At 35.8% G+C, this 21,290-nt stretch overlaps 1 protein-coding gene across 9 annotated transcripts in view; it reads right to left on the reverse strand.

Moving 5' to 3' along the window:
- Window positions 1-1,077: 1,077 nt before the first annotated feature.
- The window catches only part of EDEM3 (ER degradation enhancing alpha-mannosidase like protein 3), a 69,490-nt gene continuing 49,277 nt past the window's right edge, over window positions 1,078-21,290 (reverse strand). For 6 of the 9 annotated variants that reach the window (XM_023203454.2, XM_023203452.2, XM_023203453.2 and 3 more), the window contains 4 exons: window positions 19,942-20,133; window positions 18,442-18,607; window positions 14,596-14,781; window positions 1,777-5,741 (listed from right to left, as the gene is read on the reverse strand). In XM_023203454.2, the coding sequence (XP_023059222.1) occupies window positions 5,332-5,741; window positions 14,596-14,781; window positions 18,442-18,607; window positions 19,942-20,133 (954 nt within the window). In that variant the 3' untranslated portion in view covers window positions 1,777-5,331. Of the gene's footprint in view, window positions 1,657-1,776; window positions 5,742-14,595; window positions 14,782-18,441; window positions 18,608-19,941; window positions 20,134-21,290 lie in introns of those variants that run through there. The other 3 variants (XM_023203451.2, XM_023203450.2, XM_023203449.2) reach the window with 3 other exon arrangements.

The raw sequence follows: 21,290 nt of genomic DNA on the forward strand, positions 1-21,290 counted from the left end.
CTGCCGGGCACTATGTTCTCACCTGTGAATAGCCACTGCACTCCAGCCTGGCCAACATGGTGAGACCCTGTCTCAAAAACTTTTTTTAAGAAGAGTAATTGTAGGAAGGTGAATGGATGTCCCCTTTCCATTGACCTACTTGATTAAAAGATTAATCTACATTTAAAAAGCCACTTAATTACCACCAGGGCCATTAAGACATAAGAAAATCTCAACAGTTGAAAGCGGTCTGTGGTGCATATGATAAATCTGGAACTGGATATTGGTGAATGATCCTCTAAAAATGAATGGGGTCTTCCCTGTACGTACACATGTGGAGGTAAGGATCTGACAGCTTCGAGGCTGCAAACTGGAGACCTTTGCTGTCACATATATTTTGTTTAACTCGAACAATGTTTTAAAGTAAGATTTCACCGGAATTTCTGGTTTTTCTCAAATATTAAAAGACGGGAGCCCCACAGTCTTCCATAGCAACAGTCTGCCTTGCACCAAGTACCCACTGCCTCCTGTGGATATTTGGTGGGGTAGGGGACTTCAGAAAAGGTTGCTAAAACCAAGAAACTACTTTTTAGGGGTTTCAGGCTATTTGCCATTCCATCCTTGAAATGCTGTCTTGGTTTTTATACACTGCTCCTGCCTTGTTTTCCTCCCACCTCTCCAACTGCTCTTTTTCATTCCCTTCTACAAATGTCCTTCCTCCTCTGCTGTCCCCAGATTCTAGGAATCTCAGGGCTCTATTTTAGATCTTCTCTTTTTCCTATTCCACCCAGTTTTCTTGGTAAACTTCATCTCCTCTCAAGGTTTTGAGTCCCAGCCAAATGCTGCTTATGACCATGGTAGGTGTGAAGTATATATGGGACTGGTTGAATCGTGCAGAAACACAAGATAGGAGGATTCCGGGGTGATTTTGTTTTTGAGACGGGGTCTCCTATGTTGCCCAGGCTGGTCTCAAAAGTTCCAGGCACAAGCAATTCTCCCAACCTCAGCCTCATGAGGAGAGGGGATTATAGGTGTGCACCACCATGCCCCACCTGGTGTGTATCTTTCAGTTCTCTTCTATTCTTTCACTGACCTAAACTACTTATTTTTAAAATCATAATGTTTATTTTGGAAACTTATGAAAATACTGACATATACAAATAAGGAAATAGCAATTGCCTACAATCCAAGATAACCACTGTTAGTATTTTGGCTATTTAACTAGACCCTCACTCCATGATTTCTATCACTCTCTATCCCCTCACCGTAATTTTTTCTTCATAAACTGATTGTCCTTTTTATTTACTACTTTATTTTCTATCTTCTTTACTACATTTTGTCCATTTGTCCACTACAACCACCCCAGGTCCTATAATAGTGCCTGGCATACAGAAGGCATGCATGCACTTAGTCTTTGTTGAAAAAATGAGTCAATGTCATTATATATGTGTGTGTATATATATGTGTGTGTGTATGTATGTATGTGTATGGAGTGAGCAAACACTGGATCATACTTTATATACAATTCTAGAGTTTTATTCACTTACCATTACCTTTGTGCATGTTACTGACTAGTTGAAAACTCTTCAGTGATTTCTTAGAACAAGGTCCAAAATCCTTACTTTAGCTCACAAACTTGGGTTTCAACAGCCTAAAATGTCCCCAGAATTCACACCCCTGAGGATAAAATGAAAGTTTTTTTTTTTTAAAAAAAGGAAAACGGAGTGATAAATATCAAGACATAAAAGTATAAAGATATACACAGTGATTCTAAAAATTCAAATTAAAACTAAACCAGAATATTTACATATTTTATTAAATCTTTACAATCAGTAATTATAATCAAATACACAATTATATACAGGATTATATACATTTTGCCCAGACTTTTACATCACAGTACATAGTTTCCCTTAGAAATACTGTATACATTTATCATCAAACAATAAAATCCAACAACAGTAGTGTTACAGCACCTGTTAGTACAGACATCTTGTTCATAAATTACATCATAAGAAAATATACGGCTGTAAATTGGGCTTTTAAAAATGTCTTTTATAAAATCTGAACATACAATATTTCATTCACAGAATGTTTTTTTTTTCTATGTTCTGACTGAAGCCTTGTGCATAAAACGACTGGCTGGACTATTTACTAAATTCTACCCCCCCCCTTCTCTAAAATTATAAGCAGTATTTGAATTACTTATGCTGAGCTTTCTTCATGATGAATTTGGCATGGGGTTTGGTGAGAGAACAAATGTTGGCTTTACTATAAAAAGGCTGTGTGATGGCAATTTAAATTTTAAAAACTTCTTGAGAGTAATTATATTAGTGAAGTTAAAATCAGAAAGTGTACAATTTTTCATTTTACTAATACTGTAAAGAAAAAGGGAGATGTATAATGCCAAGAGTTAATTTGTTCTGAAACAATTATACTCTTTTTGGAAGCCTATTACAATTTAAGAAGAAAAAAGAAAATCTGCCCAACAAAATATCCCATACCAAACATATCTAGTAAATTACAATTCTTTCACACTTAAAACTTTATGGGAAAAGTATTGCAAATAAGGGCATATCATTTCAATGAACTTTTATATGCAGAAAAAAACTCTAGCTATTTTTTAGTAGGTAAACGGGTTTTTAAAACTTGAAAATACCTGAATTAAATACTTGCTCTAATATCTCTTAACTTTCAGCTAAAATCCTTACTTGATTCTAGATTTGTAAACATTATATAAATCTTTCTTACTCAAACAATTTTATGGCTGTGGTGATCACTTCAGCTATATTTCTAAGCAGTCAACATTTAACTGAGGTAGACCAGATGTTTCTAAATTGGGGTTTCATAGAATCCCCCGAATCTTTAGCAAGTTACTAAAATGTCTATAAAAGGTAACTAAAAAACAAAACATTAAAAAAAAAACAACTAATGCCTTTGCAATTTTTAATGAACTAAAAAACTACTTTGTGGCAGTATGTCAAGTAAGTAAATGAATGTAGAGTCAATTACAACGTTGGAGTTTTTCAGATGAACATTATATCCTCTTTTTTTAACTCGGGAAGTACTGAGTATAATTCCTTCTGGGTATTAAGAAAAATTGGTTAAATTTTTTTCCTTTTTTTTCTTTCTTTTCTTTTTTAAGGATTTACTTTTCTAAACAAGTGAACGATTTGCTTCTAAGCGTCGATGAGGCAACACCTCCCTCTAATGGCCAAAGGAAGAGAGTGGCAGTAAGCTGACTTTTCCGATGTGTCACACAATCCTTCATGTCATTAAGTTCTCCTTGTTGGAAAAGAAATTAGGTTGTTTTGATAACTTAAAAAGGTTAGATTTAGACAACAATGGCTTTCAGCTACAAATACAAAATCAAATCCATGTATATAAGGCTTCTGTAATCAATGTCTTAGAGGAACATCTGCTCATTTTCTCCAAGCCCCAGTCCTATAAATCAAGGCAAGTCAAGTAATTAAGCTTCAGCTATTTTGGCAGCTTGCAATTAAAATGAACAAAGCACTATGTCTATCCTTCCATATACTGTATATATTATAGTTCTATCTTGTTACACCAAATCTCACATGCAGAGAGACTAAAAATATCCATTTTGGTCTCAGGTATAATTAAAAGCCAATAAGGGTCTTGCATACTCTTCTTTTTTCCCCTCCCCAAAATGAATTCTCCATTAGATTCACTACTCCCTGACTCAATTTTATTTACCTGGAATATCTGAATGCAGGTATTTATCCTCTCAGAAAAGAATATGTTTACCTGGGATCTAAACATACTGTACACGAATATACATAACTACAATACAGCACTGCTGTTTTTAACAGCTCCACTTACAGCTCACCAGTACCTCACAACCGTGTTTCAGGAAAAAGTTTTGTGTAATGTTATGGTAAAGAGAAGAAAATTACGTCTCTTAAATATTCCTTTAGAACTGATTCAGGCAAGTTTTAAAAATAAATAAAATGAATAAAGCCATGATTTCAACTACAGGGCTGTCTACAGGCATCAACAACAAAATTTAAAAAATTTTTAAACTTAAATGTGGCCAGCACCAGACTACAACAACAACAAAAAACAAAAAAAGCGGGGGAGGGGGATTCTTATTAAGCTATATGGCTATATGGCTAGTTGTTATTGTACTTTTTTTTTAAACACAGGTCACCATAGACTAATTTTCAAGTCCATATCAGAAGGAATTATCTGTTAAAAACAAAAACCATGATTCAACAGAAAGTGTGACAGACTCCTTAGGTGCAACTTTAGAAACCTAAGTTTCAAAGAAGAAAAACAGTAGTTACTCCAGGAATTTTAAATCACTAACCACAGTTTTATCATGGCTCTGTAAGATAGAAAAATGGAACAAAATGTATATAGCTGTTGGCGATATGAGCCTTGTGGCTCATATTGCATACCAAACATGGGATGGAGTAAGGCTGATGGCTAGAGGTAATCATCCCTAAGAGAAATGAACTGGAAAAGATTTATAATCTACCCTACAAGGATATAATGCTAGGTTCCATTTCAGAGTAGTCACAGCTTTCCCTATGGAAGGCCCAATGGGAGGTTCATATTGCAACATTATCGTTTCTCCCTTACTCCATTTTTCAGAAGTATTAAGTAAGCAATCTCCACAATATATTATATGACCTTTTTACTTGGTCCCACTGATTAGTCTTTATGAAGAGAACTCACTGAGAAAATACACTGGCTTCACCTTTGGTTTAAATAAAAAGGACATTGTTAAGAAGGAAAAAAAATCAAGTCATCTTGATCATTTGTCACTAAATGAAACAAGAGAAAGCGATGAGCAAAGACTGTTTCCACCATAAATGCATTTGTTTCATAACCATTTAGGTCACTTAGAGCGTTTTGTGAAGGCAGAATAATCAGAATGCCACAATACTCAGATGCATCTTCCCAAAAGAGCCTCTAACCCCCAAACCAAGAAAGGCAACTTTCCTTTAATTAGAAGGCTATCCAAACTTTGATTCCCCACTCCACTACTAAATGAATTTTGTTTCTTGTCTATCCAGAGACTACAGAAATCTGCTTGCCAGGAATGCTCAGTAATCTTTCCCTGGCCTGAGGTGTTGCAGGGTGGTGCAGTGCTGCATTTGAAGGGGGAACTGTGGATTTCCATTTTTGATGTGACAGTTTTAAACAAGGTCAATTCTAACACAGCATGCTCCAGATTCCTACCATAACTACACCAGTCAGAACGTGGTTGTTCATCACCATACTTAAAGCCTCCCATTAGAAAGCCTGCTTAGTATTAGGGTGTCTATTAACCACACACAGTTTACCTTTTCTTTTTAAATACCTACCAACAGATTGTTTAGCAAGTCATAGCTCATCCTTCTCCATCATTTCAAATGCTTCTATATCTTCATTCCAGTCTGCTAATATGGAGTCTATAGGCTGGACCTTTTTACCCCAGCTAACATTAGGATTGGAATCTTCCTCAGTTTCTGATTGTTCTTGAAGCTGGTTATCTAAATCTGTACATTCACCATTAAGATTTGTAGTCTCATGGTTTTCTGTGGGATTAGAAGTCTGTTCAGAAGGGGAAATGCTTGCAGCGTTGTCCATATCTGCTGGAGATAATGATTCTGGGTGAGAGTTTAGAGAATTTTCCTCAGAAGACTCTTGATCAACCAAATCAACCTCCTGAGAACTTGATGAAATCTGTTCAGCACTCTGATTCTGAGAATCATTTTCAGAGGATGGTTGTTCTTCATTTTCCATTTCAGGATCTGTGTAAGAAAGAAACAAACCTCATGCTACTTCTCTTAAAAAAATGTACTATTACACTTTCCAAAGCATATTGGTTTTTGCAAGAAGATGAAATAAAAAGTGAAAGAGAATCATGTTAATGCAGAACAGTGAGCATCAGCACTGAAACGAAGACTGTCTTTATGCAGTCACATTTTCCTACAGATTCACTGTGCAAAATGTGTATTAGAAAATAAACGTTCTTCCAAACTGGAAGGAATGACAATAACTAAGACTGACATGAGTGGACATGAGTAAGCCAAGAAGTACACTAACCAATAATAATATTAAAATATAGAGAGATTTGCAATGTATGGCTAACATTTATTAGATGCCTAAAGCTTACGCATGAGAACATATTAAACTGAATCAATTTTAAACAGCATATATCATTGCGATATTTTTAAATAATATTCCTTTGAAAAGTGAAATTCCTACTCAGTAAGCCATAAAGATGCAGATAACATAGATTTTTTTGAATGACTAAGGGTATTAATGTGATTGATCAGAAATATTTTCACAAGACAAGAACTGAGATTATTTACAAAATTCTATTATTGTAGGTCTATGAATTATAAGATACAGTCATTCTAAAATCCACTGGAAGGCTGAAGAGTGGGTTAAACCTCTTATAATGAATATACAGTGAAACTAATTGTTTGGACGAACCGAGGCAAGATGGTGCACTTCCGGGTTCTTCATCCCCACCCCCAACTCTTCCCGCGCGCGCGAAAATGCAGCCGGCGCCCAGGGAGGGTGCAGACCAACTGGGCATGCGCCAGGTGACGTCAATCCGAAGAGACCAAGATTTACCTGGTCGCACCTGCGGAATGCCCCTGACGCGCCCATGCCCCACCTATTGCCCTCCCACTCCTAGAAAAGCCGCTCTCCGCCATTGAGCCACGCGGCCTTCTTGCAGCCCCACTCCTGTCGGGATGTCGGGACTGTGGGAAGTCCGTCCGAGAGCCCCACGGGGGGACTCTGCCGGCCTCCTTCCCTGGAGGCCGACAGACTTCTCCCGCACACCTTAGGTTACCAAAATAAACGTGCAGTTTTGCTGTTACACTTGCCTACCCGCTGGTTCTTTTGCGCCCGCTCGGCTGGTCTTAGAAAAACAAGACACTAATAGAGGCATTTTATTTAGGGTTCCTACAAGAAAGTGCTTAAATAGCATCGACGCCTACATGCCACATCCTGTTCAGTCTCTGCCTCTGTGATGCAGTCGGCCAGCAAATCTCTTCCGTGTGATCATTCTGCGTAGTGCTAGGGATATAATGAGGAGCAATACCAAATGCTATACCTGCCCTTATGGCTCTTATAGTCCAATAGGAGAAAAAGATGTTTATTATACAAATACTCATGGAAAATAAATAGAAAACTCAACTGTGACATGTTACAAAAGAGAGGTAAGGATGTTGGATGCTCAAGTCCCTTATGTAAAATGACACAGTATTTGCATATAACTGACACACATCCTCCCATGTACCTTAAATCATCTCTAGATTATAATACCTAATACAATATAAATGTTACACAAATCACTGGTATACTGTATTGTTTGGAGAGTAATGACAAGAAAAAAAAGTCCGTGTATATTCAACATAGATGCTTTTTTCTTCTTGAATAATTCCTGTCCATGGTTGGTTGAAACCATGGGTGCAGAACCCACAGATACAGAGCGACAACTGTAAGGAGATTTGAGAAGTTCCTTCAGAAAGTGACACTTGAGCTGAGCTTTAAGTACAAGGTAATATGTCAAAGAAGGGAGGGAAGAGGATTTATTTAAAAACCAGAAAAACCAAAGGAAACGCAGACATGCAGGAAGGTGTGGGTGGGTACCGTTGGGGCACAGAAAACAATTCCCCAGAATATGGTGCTTCTGCATGCTGAATGCTTGGACAACTAAAAGGTCTCAGAAAGAAGCCTCAGATTCGAAGTCTGTTTCTGACCTTCCCCTGCCTCCCTGTCTCTCTGATCCTCTTTCCTGAAGCAACTGGGGGGATTCTCTCTGGAATTTTCTTATCTAAGGAAGCTTCTTTTGAAACAAAATGAATTTGTCTCTAGAATCCCTCCCTAGGACTCTCATCAAATAACCAGAAAAAAATGAGCCATCAGAGAAGAGCAGAGACTGTGCGTCCTCACCACACCCAAAGAGACTTTTCTTCTGTTCTTCTGGGGACAGCTCTGAGAGATTAACTGGGGGACTTTATCTAGATACTATGCAAAGAGAATCCTTTACCAATCATTGTCTGAGCATTGGGCCTCTTCATTCCCTAGCATTCCTCTTCCCTAAGAAGAGGGTATTTAAGCTTCTGTATGGCTCCTGTGCACACGCGTACACATAACAAAATTATTACGCTTTTCTCTTGTTAACCTGTTTAACAGGGGTGTCAGCTATAACCCTTTATGATGGGGAGGAAAGGGATCATCCCTTTCTGCCCCCTACATCGCATATATATTCACCCTGATGAGGTGGGATTACCTGACTCTGAAACTTTACATTCTTAGGGTTTTTTTTCTTGGTGGGGGAGGGGACTGGAGGGGTAGATTGAGGAGTTTCACACAATCTCTGTCTTCTAAGCTGTGAAAAAGGTACAATTTAATTAGGCAATTAGGGAAACCAACGGTGCGGACCAAAGAAAGAAGGTAGCTGGCTACTTACAGCTTATTTATCCTAGGTTCCCTAAATTCAAGAGAGAACAAAAAGAAAAACCTCCAAATTTCTTTCCAGATTGTATTATTCCAGATTAGAAAAGAGAGGAAAAGGTGTAGGGTTGTTTTACCTGGTAATGAAGATTGTGCTTGTGATCAAAAACTCTCCTAGGGTTACATATACAACATTATTTTGGGACTGTAGCTAATGCAATCAGACAAGAAAGTAGAATAATCAATGTAAATATAGAAAAAGATCAAATTATTTGTATTTTCAGATTGTGATCGTATACTGTCAAAGCAACTCTAATGAAAAAAATACTACTGGAATTGATAAAAGAATTTGGTAAGAAGACTATGCAAATACCAGTAACTCCTTTGTAGTAACAATAACTAGCTAAAAATATAATCATTAAACCTTTTCATAATAAAAATAAAAGCTACAAAATACAGAATTAAATTTCTTATAAAAGGTATAAGACCCATATTGCTTAATACTATAAAATCATAATGAGAACACAAAACAAGATTTGATTAAATTTATAGGTATATTCTTAAATGAAAAGTCTTAATATTTAACATTTTCCTAACTTACATGTAAAGTATGCAATTATATAATTTCAAAATGAATCTCATTTGTACTTCTTGTTTTCATTTTAGAACCAGATACAATTAATTTAAAGTTTCTAGGGAACAACATATGTCAAAGAGAAGTCAAGAAATTCTAAGAAGAATCAGTGAGGGGAGAGTTGCCCTATCAGAGAATAAAATTTACTCAAAACAGCAAACTGTTTTATTATTGTCCCAGGAATAAACAGATTAGTAGAACAGAAGGGTAAGTCTAGAAGCAGATCCAACTATGCAAGAATATTTGATATATAGCAAAGATGGTAGTTTAACTGAAGGAGAAATTAGTGGTTTGCTTGATAAATGGTATCTAGAAACTGACAACTCAATTGGAAAGTAAGATTCCTAACTTATGTTTTAAAATTCCATATGATTTAGAGACCAAAATGTAAAAAATTGTAAAAATGCCAGAAGAATTTAGGAAAATATTATGTAAAAATAGGATGTAGTGATCTTCTGAAGTGAGACAGGAGACCCAGGAGCCTTAAAGGAATTAATATTTCTGATTACATAAAAATGTTATGAAAGTTACATGAACAAAGTGAAAAGATGACATGTTGGGAAAATTGTGTGTGTGTGTGTGTGTAACCTCTGTCTCTATAAGTGTGTCTTTTCTAGATAATCTACAGAACCTCTATTTCTTTATGAGTATGCATGTAAATATAGGAAAAGAAATGCACACACAGACAGAGAGGTCCTATAAAATATCTAGAAAAGACACACAATCTTATTTAAAGAAGGCAAAATGTATGACTAGGCAATCCATAAGGAGAAAAAACAAAAAATATACCTATAAAGGGAAATAAGCTGACTAAAATAGGAAGAAACATGTACTTTCATATCTTGCTGGAAGGGATGTGAATTGCTACAAGCTTTTTTGGAATGCATCTTGCAACATCCATTAAAATGAAAAAGACCCATATCCTTTCTGCCAGCATTCCATTTTAGTAAATCTCAAAATTCTAGAAAAAAGTATGCATATCTAAGAGGATATGTACAAGAACGTTACCTACACCATTGTATACAGTGGCAAAACAAAAACCTGGAAATAATTTGGAAGCCTAATAGTGACATGGTTAAATAAATCATGGTACTGTCATAATACAAAACATAATGTAGCTTTCAAGAGAATAAGTTATGCTATCCTACTAGCTTGGAGGAATGTCTTTAATATAGCTTTAACTTGTAAAAGGCAAGTTACTGAATGATACATATATTTAGAAACGTATAAAGCACGAAGAAAAATATAAAAGACTACACATCAAACTGTTAACATTGGTTGGTTATATCGGAAAGATGAGAGATTATTTAAAAGCTTTTAATGCACCTCTGGATTGTTTAATTTGTTACACAAGTTTAATTTTATAAAGTTTCTAAAAAGATACCAATAACTATTCCATGCAGCACTATAGGAAAGTCACCCGGGGCCAACTAAATGTAAATGCAGAGAAGCAGAGAGAGAGAGAGAGAGAAGAACTTTGAAGAAGATGCCCATAGAAGAACAGATTTTGGTTTTCCCAAGCTGAAGGAGCTATAGAACCAGAAAAAAAAAGCAACAATCAGGAAAGTAAAAATGGCAGTTAGAGAACTACAAAAACATAGAAGAGTTAAAGTCTGCCAGATTGCTACAAATCTTGATCCTAAGGTGCCTGTTTTCACCAGTATGTGAGATCAAAGTCCTAAGAGCATAACAACCACAATATTAAATTCAGGAATGGTACATCAGAAACACAGAAAGAAATAAGGGAGAAACTCTCAAAATACAAAGGAAAAAAACCAGTATGTTTTAATAATAAAAGGGGAAGAGAACCTTGGTAAAGACTTAGAGATTGGATGTTATACAATCATTCATTCATTCATTCATTCATTCATTCATTCATTCATTCATTCATCTGTACATTAAATATTTACTGAAAGCAAGGAATATAGAGATGAGAAGCAGGTAAAGAACTATTTAAGTATCATAGTAGAACTGTATTAAAAAGGGCACCCTTAAATTTTACCTAGGAGAACTAAGAAAAATTTCATAAAGAAGGTGGCATTTGAAATTTAGGATGTCTAAATGTTCTTACAGAGGAAACAGGGATTGATAGGGAACTTCCAGAAAAAGGGAAGAGATGGTGCAAATGTGAAAATGCATGAGAAAACATGCCTTGGTTGGAGAAGGGAAGGTTAAGTCTCAATTCTGCTAAGAAGAATGCTTCAGATGTTTCTCTCCAGGTAGAGTTCATCTGCATATGTACTAGATTTTTCTCCTAGGAATCAAATCCTTTCCAACAGCAACTTAAGGTCTGTGGTTCAGCTGTAGGACAGATTCATCCCAATCAAGTTCAGTGGGGAATAATCAGGAAAAGTGACCCTGCCTGACTTAAATTAGAGCATTGCAAAGGATGGAACCTTTCCCCGCCCCGCCCCCCCTCCATATTCTCTGTCTGGCTCTTTACCAGACAGACACAAATAGAGTGGCTTGAAAGCATTTGTCTAGAGCCCTTAAGGCGCTATAGGCTTACACTCTAAGTTGCAAGCATGACAATATATTGGAGCTTAAAAATACTGATGTTTTTTCCCCGTGAGAAATACTATTGAAAAAAGGAAATTTACTCTTAATTGTAAACTGCTTCAATTTGGACCTAAAGGTAACAACACATTGCCTTTGTTTGTGGGCACAGGGTTGGAATAATTAAGTACCTTTATGAACTGAAATTTTGGAAAACTGAAACGCTGAGCTATATGATACTGAAAATTCTGTTCAACAATAGACTGTGGATAGCTTAACTTTCAGAAGTGTCACAGGTTTGACCTCAGGAAGCAACATCACTTGATAAAATGCTAATGCTTTTTAGCTTCTAAAGAAGAATGTGTATTAAGATAAACAGAAAATTTCTGCTAGCAGAACAGTTTCAGATATGTCTATATGGCATGGAATTATCAAAGTAAGAAGACAGGAGTGAAGGCTTTTTAGGGGCTTCTGTTTTCTGTATTAATATATGAAAAGGACTGCTTAATCAGCACTGTGTGACTTCATAAGGAAAAACATGTATTGTGGAATGAGATTTCTAGAAAAGGCAATCTGGAGAACATTTTATTGTTCAGATTTTAAGGATGTTGTTATTTACTGCACTTATATAATCCGTTAACTAGTATCCATGATGGTACAATATGGCCTGATACATAGCTGGGAGACAGAAGAAGGGTGCTTTCTGAATGTTGTTCAGTATTTCTCAAAGTGTAGCTGAGGAGCAAGCTACAACACAATCACCTGGGATGTTTGCTTGAAGTTTCAGATTCTGATTTCCAATCAGAAAGTCTGAATCAGAAAGTCTGATTCAATATTTGGAGCAGGACTCAGGAGCCAACACTTTTAATAAGTGTTATCTGTTGATTCTGATGCAGGGGAGAAACACTGATGTATGTGGTAATGGTACAGGACAAATGATAACCACTACAGACTGTGTAGTTTCTTAGGATATTATCCTAAGTGAATAAATTTGTTGATTTCATAACACTATTATCACTGATTTGTTACATTAATAAATATTAACAATTATACTGTATCTTGTTGCTAATCAATATAGCTGTACAGTTCTATAAAGAGCTATTACACAAAAAGGTGGCTTTTCAATACTTACATCAAAAGATCACTCTATAACAACCACAGTTCAGTAAATTTATAGACTAAGCTTTTCAAAAAATATCTTTTAAATAATGCCCTTTTAATGAAAGGTCCTTTGGGATACTGTTCACCAAGAATTTTTATTTTCTGGTAGAATTAATCATGTCTCATACCCTTTCTCTGGTACAGGAAGCACATGCTTTACCATAATCCTGTAGTCCTAACCCATGTACCACACACACACACACACAAGCTTTTAAAACAAGTCAATACTTTAAATATTTTACATTGTGTTCAAATAAAAAGTGATCAAAGTAATAAATACCAAAACAACAATGCCTTTGTTACAGTGACTCTTGTATGGACACAGACACAGAATTCATCTATTATATGGGATGTATAATTATTAGAATTTGTTATGACAGGATCGATTAAAAATTATTATGTGACAGCTGACTAGACATGAAAATAATCTAATTATGTTACACAAGATATTATCATGGTATCCACTGAAACAAAATTATATATGTACTTGTGTGTGTATACACACACAATATATATATACATATATAATTTAAGGCTTGTTAATGCAAGATACTTACTACTATTAATAATGTAGCTTGGAATCATTTTACCTTTTAATATTGCTGCTGAAATTCCAGTGGTGGCACAAAAAAGGAGGGAAAAAAACAAATGCATTAAAGAGTTACATGAAATAATAAAAAGTTACATGAAATAATTTGCCTATGTTAGATGTGCCTAAATGCATATATTGTAGGCAAGAAGATCTGAGTTTAGAAAAGGGTCCAGGAAAAAAAAAAATCAGGTATACAGAGGATTTAAGATTAGAAAACCTTTGTACTCTGTTCTGTTTCCATCTATACATTGTTATATACAAACAACCTACTTGCTCACTCCATTGCTCTTAAGTAATTGACATTTCAAAGAATCTCAAAGAAGAATAAAGCAATACAAGAAGACAAAATTAGGCTAGCATGATTATGCTAGCATAATTATCACCAAACTTTTTTTTTTTTTAAATGTCCCACTTGGAAGTCACCCAGAATTGAATCAGTTTCCTACATATCTATCAAACACCGCAGGGGATGTCACAACTCTGTACTATTATACAACTTCATCTATTTAAGGGTATGGGAGAACTTTAGCTCTCTCTTCAGGTCTCTCCAGCAGACAGGAAAGACTGCTACCACGAGCAAGATCTGAAGGCTCACCTTCCCTCATTTCTCCTCTATCCTTGGGTGTGCAACTATGTAAGAATACCACTAAGGCCTTGAATTTATTTAGTAATCTGGGTTTCAAAGAGATTTCAAATTACTAATAAACATTTTGGCCTGCAGAGGACTATCTACTCTCATAAATTAAGACATGCTATCTTGTTTTTCAGAAACAGCCATTTGTAACTCTTATAAATATCCATGTGATAAACTTAGATCTCATTGGGAAGAAGCTGCTAGATTTCTATTGCCTTCACCAAGACAGCAGTCATTTGATTACAGGTGGCCTGTTGAGACCAACTACTATCATATTGTATACAACATTCTATACATGTCTTCTTATTCCTTATAAAAGACATGTAAGATGTAGTATCAGTGAAATCACATGGTGAACATTTCCGGATGTTAAAATGGCTTTCCTGAAGTAGTCTCTTGTATTTTTATCACCTGAACAGACTCATGCCAAAAATTACAAATTACACATAAAAACATATTTCTAAAACCATCCTAATTCAGAAAACAAAGCAAAATAAATGTTTTATTATTCTTATTTCCAAAACAAAAATATATTTTGAAATCATCGTCTAAAAATTTTACTTGTTTTCCCAGTGAACCTCAAAAAAAATTTTTTTGTGACTCATTCTTATTATCAAACTAGCAAAATTAATACTAAGCTGCACACACAAAAAAATGGTATTTGACTCTTACCTCGATCTTTTGCTTTATCAGAAAGGAGCACTTCTACCTCCTCATATTCCCGGATGGCATCTAGTATGATACTTCCTTCTTTGCTGAATAAGAACAGCATGGGGATCTTGATGTCATCCGTATCCTTTCCATCACCTGCCATCTGGAACAGAGGGGCAGTATCACTGCTGCTCCCCTCATTGTCATCTAGCCAGAAAATAAATACAGCAAACATCAAAACATCCAGCCATTAAAAAGATCTATCTACCAATTGTTACTGATTTTTTTACAATAACAGAATTAATTTTATGCATCGAGAACCATAAAAACCAACATAACTTTTGGACCCACTAATTATCATAGAATTGTATCCAAAGGAAGTAATTCAAAAGAAGCAAAAAGCCCTATGCCCAAATAATTTTACTAAACTATTTGTAAACAACTGCATACCATTATAAGTAAGTTATAATGACCTACTTGATAGGACACACAGAGTAATAATACATTAAAAAAGTAGAATACAGAATTCTATGATTATGACTATAAAAATTTCATATGCTTATGGAAAAGCCTAGAAATGAAAAAATTCAATGACTTGGATGACAGTGACAGAACTATGAATGAATTTTATTGTTGAAAATTTCCACTACTGTCATGATTACATTGTTTTACCAAACTAAAAATGGACATTTATTTTTTATATAATGCACACAAAGAATAGTTATGACTATAGTGCTTCTTCCTCTATAAGCTAAACAGTATTGCTATTTTGCACTGGTTAAATAATAGTAGTAGAACTATTAATAGTAGTAGTACTAGCAATATGCTGTTCTACTGGAGATGATAATCACAACCACCTCCAACTCGCATGCCAATCTCCCAGAAGAAACTGTCTGTCCTGTCTCAGGGTGCTCACTCTCATAGGTCCTGCTAAGTACAGAATGCATGACTCATTCTTTTGGTAATAACTGATTAGACAAAAGATGGCTACCTGACCCTGAGTCTCTCTGGGGGACCTAGAAGTGGCACACAGAAAGACTGTTTCAGTTGGCAGGGGGAAATAGCCCAGTTAAATGACACGGACTTAGGGCTGAGGCTGCAAACTAGAATGGCCATTTTGGAACTGATGAACAAAGAGAGAGCAAGCTGGTGAGAAGCTGGAAAATGAAGCAGAATTGCAAAGAGGAGTAGGGAAGGAGAGTTCAGAAGAACCTAGAGGTAGAGATATAAAGAGAAAAGTGAAAAACATTCACTATCATGGATCCTGGTGATTTTTAGTTCCCACTTCTACCTCCTGGTGAATCCTAGTTGCATTTGTACTGTTGAATTCATTGAGAATAATCCATTTCCATGTAGTGAAAAAACCTCCCTTCTTAAACCAACTTAATTATCTCCTGCAGTCACATGATTTCTAAGATAATTCGTACTTCTAACCCTTGAACAAAAAACAGCTAATTCCTAATTTATTCATTTACATACAATTAAAACAAATAAAAACAAAATGCTTTGTCAGAAACAAAAAACTTAGGAGAAAGAAGTCAACACAAGAAAGTTTCTCATTAAAAATTAAATTTTTGGCTGGGCACGGTGGCTCATGGCTGTAATCCCAGCACTTTTGGAGGCCAAGGTAGACAGACCACTTGAGGCCAGGAGTTTGAGACCACCCTGGCCAACATGGCAAAATCCCTTCTCTACTAAAAATACAAAAATTAGCCGGGCGTGATGGTGCACGCCTGTAATCCCAGCTACTCAGGAGGCTGAAGCACAAGACCTACTTGAACCTAGAGGTGGAGGTTGTAGCGAGCCGAGATCATGCCACTGCACTCTAGCCTGGGTGACAAAGCAAGACTCTGTCTTAAAAAAAAAAATTTCTGAGAGTAAGGATCATCATCTCTTATTTATTTATCCACAGAACCCAGTATAGCATTTTCCAACTAATAGCTACCAAAAAAATAAACATTTGACGGGCCGGGCTCGTCTGTAATCCCAGCACTGTGGGAGGCCGAGGCAGGCAGGTAACCCAAGGTCAGGCTGAAAATTCAAGACCAGTATGGCCAACATGGAGAAACCCTGTCTCTACTAAAAAGAAAAAAAAAAAAAATACAAAAATTAGCTGGGCGTGGTGGGGCAGGCGCCTATAATCCCAGCTACTCGGGAGACTGAGGCAGGGAGAACTGCTTGAATCTGGGAGAAGGAGGTTGCAGTGAGCAGCGATCACACCCACTGCACTCCAGCCTGGGAGACAGAGCAAGACTCCATCTCAAAACAAACAAAACAAAACAAAACAAAAACTGACAATTCTTGCATACTACAGAAGATCGTGAGAATTAGACTTCACTGAAAAATATAAAAAACCAAAAATACTACACAAAGAAATATTTTTAAATATTAATGTATAAGTTCTACACTTTATACATTTTCATTTTGAAGTCTTGGTAAGAAATGTTCAAAATGATAGTGATGGTTAATATACTAAATTCTACAATAAAACTAATCTAAGTGTGGGAAATATCCAAGGATAAAGAGGATGATTTAAGTCAGGGGTCGGCAAATCTCTTCTGTAACTGGCTAGATGATGAATAAATATTTCAAGCTTTGCAGTTCTCTCCTATAAGTACTTAACTCCATCACTGCAGTTCAAAGTAGTCATAGATAATACACAAACAAACTAGCATGACTGTGTCCCAATAAAACCTTTATTTACAAAAATGGGCCATGAGCTGGATTTGGCCTATAGTCTTGTAGTTTGCCAACTGCTGATTTAAGTCATTAAACAGGACTTCTCCTAATGTTTATTAATAAAATTCATACATCCATTACATCAACATAATAAGTGTTAATATTCTGATTTACCTGAACTTTTTTTTTTTTAACCTGAACTATTGGGGGGGGGGGGGGGGGGGGGGGGGGGGGGGGGGACGGAAATCCAAAATGGATTTCCCTGTGAGAGAAGTTGTACAAAAGAACTCACAATCAGCATATGACCCCAGGTCTTTCAGTTCTTTCTGAACGTAAATTCCTGTTTACTTTAAAACAGAAAAATTTATATTTCCCCTGATAGTCATAGCCTGTTTATCACGATACAAGTGATTGTCTATGAAAGATAAAAAAGCAAAACCCACTAGTTGATACATATGGGTAAGATGATTTAAAGGTGGTAATTTGTCATTTCAGCGGAAAAAGATCCAAGGGGATAAAGATCTGCTACAGATACTGTAAATACTGCTATAGTAGTGATTATCCTATGTCTGCTATTATGCCAAGAAATTTTATATATATTATCTTTAAACCTTACAATCACCTAAAATATATTTATTATCACTTCCACTGGAGCTCAAAAAATATTCTACTATTATATCAAAAAATATTCTACTATTTAATCTACAGATTAAAAAACTGAAGCTGGGCCAAGGTTACACTGCAATTTTGTAGTAGAGCCAGGAACTGTACTCTCATGTGTCTGCCTCCAAAGCCTGCATCTTTGTGGAGTAATGGAGGTTTTCAGTGGCTCCCCACTGGAGGCGGCACAGTGTGATTCCTGCCCTTCAGGGGTTATGGATCTTACGGGCACATTTTCTTATCCATGGTATGAATGTTTTTACCACTCAGTCCTACCACACCCTCACACCTAACCCCAAGTATTTTCACTGACATTAATATACAGAAACTCAAATCTAGACTTTTGAAAAAGATGTTAGATATCTAGAAATTAAGAGTCATTGGATTACCTATCCTTCATGTTGTCTAGGTGAGGTAAAAAAAAAATATGACAAACTCTTTGATAAAATTTTAGAAAATAAAAGGAAAAAAAAAATCCTAAAAATTATCTCTTCTTCAGTCAACACAATGACATGGAGAATTACTTACCAATAACAATGCCACCAATGGCTCCTGCATTCTGGATGTTGCGTGCCTTTTCTGCAAACATGCACTGTCCTCTTTGTATCAATGCGATTTTTCCCATCACTGCCTCTGGGTTAGTAAGCTCTGAGCAACCATTGTATGGTTTACTGCTTGCAACAAATCCTCTTGTCTGTCAGAAATAAAAGCAACTTAAATACTTTAATCTTCTCAAATGGCAATCAAGTCATTAAACCTTAATATCTAGAGCTTTGAGAGAACTAGACTCATTTCTAATGATAACATATCTAATATATATTCAGCATAAAATTTGTTTTAAACATTTTGCATATCACAGTACTCAACCAATATTTCGAGTGTGCTTTGCAGTTTATAGAACATTTTTACATAAACTACAGAATCTGTTATTTACAATGACCCTGAGCAAAACAACACAAATAACATTTCCATTTCACACAGGGGGAAATTGAGACTCAGGTTCTGTAATTTGCTCACAATGTTAACACAATGTTATTAGGTGGTAAAGTTGGGACCTGTAGGCAGATTTACTACATTTACAATAGCTGGGAACCAATTTGAAATGATCATTGGTAACAAGAAAAGTTTTTGAAAGAAAGGAAAAAAATGGACTTAGTCTATATGAATCTGCAAGCAGTTCTTTTCCCCAGAAAAATTAAATCCACCAAGGAACTGATTTTTTTTAAAGATGTTACTATAAAGATGTTTTAATATCCTTCACTCTCCTAAAATGTAAATTCCGTAAGGGCATAGATCTTCAATGGTTTTGTAAACTGATATAGCAAGCAGTGAACAGAATATAGTAGGCACTTAATCAACAGATGAATGAATCAATCAATCTACATAGCTTCTACATAGTTTAAAATACACATGAGAAAAAGTCTAAATTAGCAGTAATAGAGTGAAAAGAGCATTGGCTTTAGATTGTCACGATACTTCGATACTTCGGCTCTGGTCCCGGCTCTGCAGTCAATTAGTTAGACAAACTTGTGAACTGTTTAGTTGTGTAAGTCTTTGTTTTCTACACTGTAACTATGTTATAACTATAGGGAGGGACTAGCTTAATGATCTTCAAAAGTAGAACCTCAGGGTCCCAGGCTTTCTCCAGTCACTTGAGCCAGAGCTTCTGTGCTTTTAGCTGTTTTCTACATTAAGCTCCTGGTTTAGATTTTTGTTCATAGAAAGGTTTTAGTGGCTCTTAGAAAGTCTGAAAACCATTTTTAGATCAATTAAAGGTACTAAATTAGAGAAGAGACCAAGAAATTGAATAGAATCTGAATAATATTTTAGTTAGAATTCTATAAGCATGTTATATACATAAATTATGACTCAAAGTTTTCAAGATATGCTTTTACTTTACTTAAATCCAGGAGACTATTTCGGTTTTTTAAATAAATTAAAACTACTAAATTAGAGAAGAGACTAAGAAATGAGGCAATACTTAATATTTTAAATTCAGTTTCAAAACTATATTTTAAGTATACATACCTCTTTATGTTTAGACAGATCCAGCCCAAACTGAGCTGGTCCAGCAGTCAATACTACCCTGCCAAAAAATGGGTGGGAAACAATTTGTACAGCTCGTGGAGGCAGCTGCTGTTCTTTTTGTTGCTGACTTGACAATTCAATCATCTCCTGCATGAACCTCAACCCATCTTCCGCGTCAATTGAACTAGCAGCCTATAAAAAAACAAATTCATTTTATCCTTCCTTTCTGGAAACTTCCACCAACTTTTTGATTTCCTAAAGACACTGTACTATAGTATTCTACTCTAAAACTTCTTCTTTCACTTTAGGTCACTGCCAAGTATTTATGACCTTATTTGTACTCAAAAATAATACCTTCGGAAATAATATTTCTGAAAATAACTTATCTGTAGTTTTTATCAATGTCACTTTCGCTATTCTCTAAACCACTTTTGATTCAGATTGAGAGCTGGACTTCCAGCAAATGCTCAAATGCTCACTTCGCTTATTTTCCCCACTGGCTTTCCCTCTGAAGAAATAAACCTCATACCTGACCCACACTTTCCCTCCTTGAAATAGTGAACAACCAGATTCAATTTGATTCAAAACATATGTGTCAAGCACTTATTCCATCTCAGCACTTGCCTAGGCATTGGAGAGACAGTCCTTTAAGAAGTTTGTGTCTGGAGGAGAAAGACATGTAAAGTTAGCTATGATAAAACTTCTCAAGTGGGAAAGTGGAAAAGGAGCACAGATGAGGGAACAACTGATTCTGCTTGTGTGTACCTGGGAAAGATTTAGAATGACATTTGAATTGAGTCTTAACAGAGGGAAAGTTGAAGAATGACTGACTATAATAGCAAAAAAAAAAAAGATGATTCCTGATACTTTACAGGAAAAACTAACAAGACATGATACGAGTTAGAGGATGGAAAAAGATAGAGAGGAACTGGGAGACAGAGAAGAGTTCAAACTTGTCCTGAAATTTCCAGCTTTGATGACTTAAAGAACAATGACAGGTTTTACTGACATGGAGAACCAAAGAAGGAAATATAGGTTGAGGTGAGGGTAGAAAGATAGTAAACAAGAGAGAGAAAATTCAAGTTTGGACAGATTGAGATTGAGATGCAAGATGTATGAGAGGTAGATGAAAGTTGAAGTTAATAGTAAAGTTAGGAATCAGGATTCATATACTTAGCTAAGAAGTCATATGTATAAAGATAATAGCTAAGCTTGTAGAAATAGGTGAGATTGTCGAAGAAGAGTATATAGAGAAAAGAATATCATCCAGATTCTTGAAAACTGTTTACATTGAGTGGTTGTGCCAAGGAGAACTACAAAGCAATAAACAGTGAAGCAGAGAAAGAACT

This window comes from Piliocolobus tephrosceles, chromosome 1 (genome assembly GCF_002776525.5).
Source record: "Piliocolobus tephrosceles isolate RC106 chromosome 1, ASM277652v3, whole genome shotgun sequence".
NCBI classification, from domain to species: Eukaryota; Metazoa; Chordata; class Mammalia; order Primates; family Cercopithecidae; genus Piliocolobus; species Piliocolobus tephrosceles.